The sequence below is a fragment of the Saprolegnia parasitica genome (assembly GCF_000151545.1).
Source record: "Saprolegnia parasitica CBS 223.65 unplaced genomic scaffold supercont2.62, whole genome shotgun sequence".
Classification (NCBI taxonomy): Eukaryota; Oomycota; class Saprolegniomycetes; order Saprolegniales; family Saprolegniaceae; genus Saprolegnia; species Saprolegnia parasitica.
The window spans coordinates 172636-180300 of record NW_012156456.1 but is presented as its reverse complement, the minus strand read 5'-3'; the positions used below and the strand labels follow the sequence as shown (position 1 = coordinate 180300).

At 58.1% G+C, this 7665-nt stretch overlaps 7 protein-coding genes across 7 annotated transcripts in view; 3 read left to right on the top strand and 4 right to left on the bottom strand.

Moving 5' to 3' along the window:
• Positions 1–466: 466 nt before the first annotated feature.
• Positions 467–1330, bottom strand: SPRG_10543 (hypothetical protein; the record flags this gene model as incomplete). The annotated part of the gene is made up of 1 exon (XM_012350191.1): positions 467–1330. The coding sequence occupies one exon, from the start codon at positions 1328–1330 to the stop codon at positions 467–469; it is 864 nt and encodes a 287-aa protein (XP_012205581.1).
• A 33-nt stretch (positions 1331–1363) lies between these two features.
• SPRG_10542 (hypothetical protein) lies at positions 1364–2660 on the bottom strand (the record flags this gene model as incomplete). The annotated part of the gene is made up of 2 exons (XM_012350190.1): positions 1364–1901; positions 2002–2660. 2 exons carry the CDS (start codon positions 2658–2660, stop codon positions 1364–1366), a joined length of 1197 nt encoding a protein of 398 aa, XP_012205580.1.
• Positions 2661–3201: 541 nt separating this feature from the next.
• Positions 3202–3728, bottom strand: SPRG_10541 (hypothetical protein; the record flags this gene model as incomplete). The annotated part of the gene is made up of 2 exons (XM_012350189.1): positions 3202–3305; positions 3497–3728. The coding sequence occupies 2 exons, from the start codon at positions 3726–3728 to the stop codon at positions 3202–3204; spliced, it is 336 nt and encodes a 111-aa protein (XP_012205579.1).
• A 30-nt stretch (positions 3729–3758) lies between these two features.
• Positions 3759–4437, top strand: SPRG_10540 (hypothetical protein; the record flags this gene model as incomplete). Its single annotated transcript, XM_012350188.1, has 2 exons — positions 3759–3799; positions 4050–4437. The coding sequence occupies 2 exons, from the start codon at positions 3759–3761 to the stop codon at positions 4435–4437; spliced, it is 429 nt and encodes a 142-aa protein (XP_012205578.1).
• Positions 4438–4958: 521 nt separating this feature from the next.
• SPRG_10539 (hypothetical protein) lies at positions 4959–6755 on the top strand (the record flags this gene model as incomplete). The annotated part of the gene is made up of 8 exons (XM_012350187.1): positions 4959–5028; positions 5075–5198; positions 5259–5311; positions 5355–5507; positions 5558–5661; positions 5711–6224; positions 6276–6475; positions 6528–6755. The coding sequence occupies 8 exons, from the start codon at positions 4959–4961 to the stop codon at positions 6753–6755; spliced, it is 1446 nt and encodes a 481-aa protein (XP_012205577.1).
• A 122-nt stretch (positions 6756–6877) lies between these two features.
• SPRG_10538 (hypothetical protein) lies at positions 6878–7347 on the top strand. The gene has a single exon (XM_012350186.1). It carries the CDS (start codon positions 6893–6895, stop codon positions 7313–7315), a length of 423 nt encoding a protein of 140 aa, XP_012205576.1. The 5' UTR covers positions 6878–6892; the 3' UTR covers positions 7316–7347.
• A 197-nt stretch (positions 7348–7544) lies between these two features.
• The window catches only part of SPRG_20925 (hypothetical protein), a gene marked incomplete at both ends in the record, with an annotated part of 2611 nt that continues 2490 nt past the window's right edge, over positions 7545–7665 (bottom strand). Inside the window, one exon of the mRNA XM_012350207.1 lies at positions 7545–7619. Within this exon, the coding sequence (XP_012205597.1) occupies positions 7545–7619 (75 nt within the window). The remainder of the gene's footprint in view (positions 7620–7665) is intronic.

The following is a 7665-nucleotide window of genomic DNA, read 5'->3' as shown; positions in this document are numbered from 1 at the left end:
GAGGGTTCGGTCCATCGTCCACGGAGCGCGTCGGCCGCCGGGCAGCATATAGTGGTCAGCGCTTCGTGGGCACAGGCGCATGCTCGTCGTCTCTCTTCTGCGGCTAAACCAAAACTGGCGCGCGCCAACCGGGTGCAGAGAAGAAGCTCTGAAACCGTTTCCTAGGGTTCGGCATCACGGTGGGTCTTTGCGGCATATGCCAAAGATACCGTGCCCATATGCCACCTCCAGTCGAAACATTACGGTACCGGTAGTCGATACAAACGACTAAACGCAGCGTGTATTAATACCTGGTCCGATGTCGCGCCCGACGCAACGGTATCGACGAAGAAAGGCCGACGCGGTGCCACTAAATGACATCGGCTTTCTGTCGGAATGCACCGCCCGACGAAGATATTGGTGTCGTGAAAAGGTATGGAGCTCTATTTACATTTTATTTGAATGCAAGTAGGCTCCGAGTTGGAATTCAGAGGCCCGTTGCGGCAATGGCGTCGTCAATCCAAGCGACGACGTCGTCGCGGGAGTGACCGCCATTGGCGCGAACACGATTGATGCCGAGTCGCTGGCTGTGGGCGAAACGTCGCGTGTACCCTTCATAGCCGTCAAACACTTCGTCCGAGTCGTACGCGTCACGCTTGCGCAAAACAGAGTTGGAGCCAGCCAGGTCCGTGGCCATGAGATGGTACTTGCTCTCCGCACTCGAGACGTCAATGCCGTTGTTTTTCAAGTAGCAGCGCCAAGCGTCCACGTATTCGGCGAGTGGACCGTCGGCGCCCACGAAAAGGACTTGGATGAGACAGACGAGCACTCGATCAGAGCCACTGAACGCGTTTTGAACCTTGAAGAAGTCGAGCTGCGGCGGCCGCGTGTCGAACTTGAACAGCTGGATGCCGATGCTGGTGACGCCAAAGAACTCGACGAGTTGCTTCAGCAGGTCTTGGCTGAGCGAGTCGTCCCCGGGCATGTCGACCAAGAAGACTTTGCTGTTAGGGTTGTCGTGCGGGTTGTAGCGCATGAAGATGGGCTCGTTCGTGCTCTCGCGGGGTCCGAGCTCCTCGTGCAAGATCGACTTGATGCACCACGACTTGCCGACGCCTTGGGCGCCGTTAAGCACGACGAAGCGAACTTGTGTGAGCGAGTGGAGCTCGTTCAGCTTGCGAAGGACGCCAATGTAGTCAGCCGCAAGCTCGGCGTAGAGCTCAGTGATGTCTGAAAACTCAATACTGCGTTCGGACCGAAACGTGCGCTTGGGGTCCTTGATCGCAGCGAGTTTCTTCTGGAGCGTGATGGCGTCAACACTTTCCTCTTCAATCTTCGCATGGCGTGCCATCTTGTGAACCTGGTGCTCGTAGTTGCTCGAGGCTTATTTGTACGACTCGCTCTGGCAATGTCTCACGAGTGCGACAAACCCGTGGCTAAAGTCGCTCGCTTCGGTGGCTACAAGGCCGATACCTGAGCCAACGAAGACGCCAGTGGCGCCGGCCGTAGCTCCAAGTGCGGCTCCAAGCGACAAGCTCGTAAAAAGTGCCGCGACTGAAGCCACTGCGCTGATGCCGGTCGCCACCAGCGCTCCAGCCCCAGCGATAGCCAGGACAGGCTTGACAATGTCCTTCACCAGTTCAAAGGCGCCGTACTCGTCGCGCATAATGTTGACTGCAAGCAGCATCGTCGTGAGCCGCACGAGCTCAGACAAACTGATGTCGCTGTCGCTGAGCGCTTGCCACGGCATCTTGGATTCGTTTGTCGTCTGGGTACCGTCAAGAAACTCGATGAGCGCTTTCCATTGCGCTTCGGTTTTCTCAATGTTGGTCGCGATCGTCTCGAGCTCGGCCTTGGTGTTGCCCTTCTTGCCGAGCTGCTTGACGCTCGCGAAGAACTGTTTCAGCGCGCCGTGAACATCGCTTAAGGCAGTGCGAATGCTCGTGTCGCCGTGGCGGGTGGTGACGACGGCAGCCACAACCCCGCGCGCGAGCGAGTTGAAGCGGCAGTATCGTTTTGGACAAGTCGGCCGAGGCCAAATGCTGCGGTGCGATCATCATCATCTGTTGGTGCAGCTTTTGCGACGCTTCCGTGTTGACCGTCGGTGTCGCTTCAGAGTGCTGCGTGCTGTAGTCCTTGACGTCCGGCCGTTTGGAAAGCTTGTCGAACGACGCATCGGTCGCGTCTGCGGTATCGTCGGACGGGCACACTGTATAGAACGTGGAGCCCGTGGTGCGAGAAGGAAGGCTCGTTGCCGCGCCCAACGCGACCGACGCGACCTTGAATGCGCCGTTGGAGCTCTCGAGCTGTTTGTGGGCGACGTGGGCGACGCCGCCACCGTGGCCGTGGCCGCACAAGATGACCTTGTCCATCTCGGGCACGCCGAGCATGGCCGTTGCCAGGCCGACGATGCCGAGGCTGGAGGCCTGCGCTTCGTACTCCATTGCCGTGGCGTGGCTCGGAATCACGATGTAGACGACGCTGCCGATGCTGGCGACGAGGACGCGGACCTTGTTGTCGCCGTACTCGATGAACGGCAGGCGGCAATCCTTGACGAGCTTTTTGAACGCGGTCGTCACGGCTGCCTTGCACTCGTTGTATGTTTTGTCGTTTGTAGCAGTTGTGTTGGCGACGGCAACGAGGCGCACCGTGTTGTCGAATTCGGAGGGCGAGAGGCTCATGGTATGCGGAGGGAGCGAGCAAAAACTGAAATGAACCTTTGTGGGGTCGACGTGCACGGCCCAACAATTAGACTGGTAGAAACCTCCTGGTTACGCAGCCCACCCGGGATTCTACTGCCCGGTCGGCGGTCTTGGCCCATCATCTATAGTCAAGACAGTTCCTCCCAAGACAGGTCTAAGGACATCAAAAGGAACTGAAGGCCCAACGTAGGGTTAACGCAACAGATAACGCAGCAAGACGGCAACTTGCGGCCTCAAATTGAGGCCCATGATGACAAACCTCATGAAGCATTTTCAGGCGGCGCGATCGGCTACGCTGTTTGTGGAGTCCTTGACTGACGCCAACGACTGACGCGGCATCAGCGACTGGAGGTCGCGGTGTCGGCAGCGTGATCTTGGTGTGGCCTAAAACCTGAGATGCCTCAGACGGGGCGAAGAATTGTAGGAGCATCTACGCGTGACAATTTGTGTATAACGAGAAAAAGTCGGACGAACTGTTTTAGAGTACATACGAGAAAGCAACTGTCAAACTCGAAAAGGCCTACAACTCTTGTGGGTGCGGGACGGGACTCTCGAGCACGAGAAGCTTCGTGCGGCGATCGACATGGTACGTGATGCGGCGCTTCGTCGCCTCGGTGCGAAACACTTCACTGTTGTGCCGTCGACGAGGTCGCAACATTCACTGTAACTCAGCTCAATCGAGACGCCGCGGCACGTCGTCAGTGCGTCTCCGAGTGCCACGTACTTGTGTACCGACAAGTGGACACCATGTAAATGGATGCGGACACCGGATTGGCTCTTTGTCCGACGCAGCCAGGTCGCCATCGCTGACGCACCTTTGTCATGAAGGCTCGAGTCGTCCAACGAGATGTTTCGGATACCGCGATGGATCCAGTTGGGCAACGACTTAGCGATGGCCTTGACGACGGACGGTTGTAGGTAGCACCAGAACCATGAGAGCTTGTCGAGGGCGTGTGCACGAGACAAGCCCGTGACGAGCACGTCCCACGTTGCCTTGTCGGCTGTCAGCTCGCTAAACGTGACGCGCCGAAGACTTGGTGGCAACATCGTCGCAGGGGGCCGGCCACGAAGATTACCATGTGGCAGCTCCAGCTCTTCGAGTTCTGGGAACGACGCCAGTACCTCCACAATTTCAGTGAAGTCAGCTTGAACGCAGCCGAGGGAAAACGAGCGAAGCTGCGGCTTGTTGAGGTGCTGCAGGAACTGCAGCAGCGACGCCACGTCCGACTCGGGAATCGAGAGACATAAGCGCGCAAGTCGATCGAACGAGGATGCGACAGCCAAAAGCGGTGCAATGACCCAACGCTCATGGTCGTGTACTGCAAGACTCGAAAATCCCGTGGCCTTGAGGAACATCGGACCCAACAGTGCCTCCGCTTCGTGGCTCTCGGGATACGTGAGCTCCAAGTGCTCGGCGTGGCCCGAAGCGAGCCAGCGGTCCACAGACGCGATCGTCGCAGCGCACGAGCAGCCGATCCTAAGAGAGCGAACGCGGTGCAAAGGCGTCGTGACAGCCTCGGCAAACTTATGGCCGCTGACCGCCCGGCTCACGTCGACGACCTGGAGCCTGGAGCTACTAAACCCTACGGTCCTCACGTCGCTCGCAATCGAGTATGGCGGCGAAGGCAACCTCGACGTTGTCTCGCACGCACTGCCCCGACTCGTCGCCTTGCAAGAACTGATCGTCGACGAGGCCGATTTCAAGCAAGTGTCTTCGCCCCTGTCGTCGATGATGCCGCCGTCGATGGCCCTTTAACGCCTTGCGTTCCACAATGTGGAGTTCTCGACCACCGCGCTGGACGCACTCCTACGGTACCCGATCGCCGGCGCTCGAGACGCTGTCGTGCCGATGGAACTTGCACGGGCCGTTTCCAAGCAGTGGAAGAGGTTTTCCGCGCAAGGATGAGCGACCTAGAAGACCAGTTACAAGTTCGAACAAAAGCCAAGAGGCGCAGAGCAAGCGAGCTCAAGCCATTTCCAATTTGGTAGTGTCAGTCAAACAACTAACCCGCCTCGGTTGTTGCCCCCAAGTAGTTCGGTCTTGATTGAGGAAGTCGTATTTGCATCGCACGGAGCTTGTCCTGTCAAGTGCGATTTTGTAGTCCCTATTAAGTGCCGTCACATGATGGACATTATACATGTACTTAATTTTGTATTAATCAAGTACGGCGCACTTATTGGGGTACATTACTGAGCTTGGATTTGGCATGGTTTGATTTTGTAGTGGCATATGTATGCCAAATGCACCATCTTGATACACCATATTTAGCAAGTTGGATGGCAACGCTGACAATCTTGACGGTGAACGACGTGTACGACGTTGCGCCTGACGCGCATGGCATCGGCGGTACGTCGACGACGGCGGCACCGATAGCGCTCACCAGGTAGCCCAGGCATGGCCGAGCTGGCGACCTTGCTGCAGCGTGAGCGAGCGGCGACACCAGCGTCGTCGACGCTGCTGACCACGATCAACGGCGACTTTCTCTCGGCGTCGCGAGCCGGATCCTACTACAAAGGGTACTGCTACTACGCACGAACGATCTTCATTACGAAGCGTCATGCATGGCGACCTACTAGCGCGCACATGATCGACCTTCTCAACCACATGGACATCGACTTTGCCGTCTTTGGTACGCCTGCGACCATCGACGTGTTGTTTTGACGATGGCGTAGGCAACCACGAGTTTGACTTTGGCGCCGACGTCTTGGCGCAGCGCGTCCAAGAGTCCAAGTTTCGCTGGTTTGGCTCCAACGTCAAGGAGAGAGCGACCGGCGGCCTCTTTGCGAACGCGACCGACACGCTTCTTCTTCCGATCGGTCAAGACGGTACCTCAACACTCGCGAATGAGCACACTGGCGAGCTCAGGACGGTCTAGGCGCACTCAAGCTGGGCATCTTTGGCATCTGCACGCCCGAGACGCCGCAGCTCTCATTTCCTGGCGACCGCGTCGTCTTTGAAGACCTCATCGAGACGTCGCAGGTAGACTCGAGTTCCAATCTGAGCACGAGGATGACTGGGATGCATACAGCGCTGCGTGGACAGCCTCGTGGCCCAGGGCGCCGACGTCATCCTCGCCTTGACGCACGTCAGCATCGCGCACGACAAGCTCGTGGCCCGGCGCGTGCCCCGGATCGACATCATCATTGGCGGCCACGACCACGACCCGTACACACTCTACCAGGGCAAGACGTTCATCCACAAGTCGGGCCAGAACGCGAATTGGCTCGGTCGGCTCGACTTTCACATTGCAAAGGACGGGCCAAAGGTGCTCGTGACGCCCGAGTGGAAGATGCTATTGAACAAAGGCGTGGCGCCGGACGCCGACATCACGCGCCTCGTGCAAAAGTACATGGCGCGCTTCTCCGGTGATGACGACGCCGAGAACCGACCAATCGCGGTGCTCGAGCTGCCGCTGGACGTGCAAACCGTCGTCGTGCGCGGTCAAGAGAGCAGCTTTGGCAACTTGGTCGCTGACGCAATCCGGTCCGAGCTCGGCGCCCACGTTGGTCACGTCAGTGGCGGCTTTCTCCGAAGCAACACCCGTACGTTTTACTAGTATACTACTAGCAAGAAGCAGTTCCCATTGGTCGTAGTGCATGCGGCCAAGACGACGCTGACGGCGCGCATGATCCACACCGACATGCCGATCCAGGGACCGGCAGTGCTGACGCGGATCCGCGCCGGCGACCTCCAAGAGGCGCTTCTTCAGCAACTCGGCGCATACCCAGCGCTCTCGGGCTCGTTTCCCCACGTCTCTGGCGTGCGACTCGTGTACGACAGCAGCACCCGAACGGTACGAATGGTCTTCTTATAGTTCTTATGGTTAATATTGACATGCGGGCTAGATGACGTCATTTACGGACGAAGCCGGTAACGAAATCGATTTGAACGCAGAATTGACCGTGGCAACAACGCAGTTTATTGCTGGCGGTGGCGACGGCTGCGTCGCGTGGCGCAAGGGCTTGGTGGTTGAGACGCACGATATCATGGCCAACGAGGTGATTCGCTTCGTCGAGAAGCAGCGAATTCTGGCCTACGCCGCCACGGAAGGCCGCATCGTCATTCTTGACTAGCTGAAGCACTCCATTCTGTAGCTTTTCCGCGCATGGATTGGCTAAAATCGACATTTTTGTAGCCAATGATTGTCGATAAAAACTCTTTTGTAGCCAATCCGCGCCAACCTGGTTGGTGGCACCGCAAAATCATCACGATGGCAACGGACGAGCCAGCGCCCGGGCAGGTCTATGGCGTCGACATTGGACCGTCGCTGGCCGAGCCCGCAGAGGACGCGCGACCGAGCCTGCAGTACTGCTTTCGCTACGAGTTCCAGCCGGCCTCCGTCGACACGAGCGTCTGCGGCCTCGTCAGCGCCGACGCCGCCAACAGCGTCACCGTCGCGGTCGCCAATGCCAGCGGTGGCGTCCAGTTCAAGGGCAAAGTAGCCGAGAGCAAGGACGTCGAATGCATCCTGATCTTTGATCCAGCGACGCAGCGCTTCACGCTCGAGAAGCTGCCGTGGTCCTGCACGCAGCTGCGCCACGTCCGCCAGAGCAGTCGCATCAGCAAGGCGCCCGTTATTGCGCCGCCCAAGCTGCTCGGCGCGAAGCGAAAGCGTGGCACTGCCGATTCTTAGCTATAAAACTTATATACCTTTTCATCCACGTACGTAGTTCCTGCTAGTCGTACTTGACTTCTGGGTCCAGCCATGGCACTCATGACAGAGTCGTAGGGCTGCGCTCGTGCCGCCACAGGAAATCGGTGGTAACGCTGCAGCGTAATGATGCTGGAAGCAGCCTGCCGGTAGTACACTGTAAGCATCTTTGCTGTGTTTCAGAGTGGACTGGACAGAAATCCAGATATTGTCATTTGGCGTGACCATGGCGAAAGCGAGCGACGACCTTGTGAGCCCGGCGCTCATGGCCGTTGCGGCTGTCGCGCTGCCGGTGCTGACGTGGACGCTGCTGCCGTTCGAGGACGAGAGCT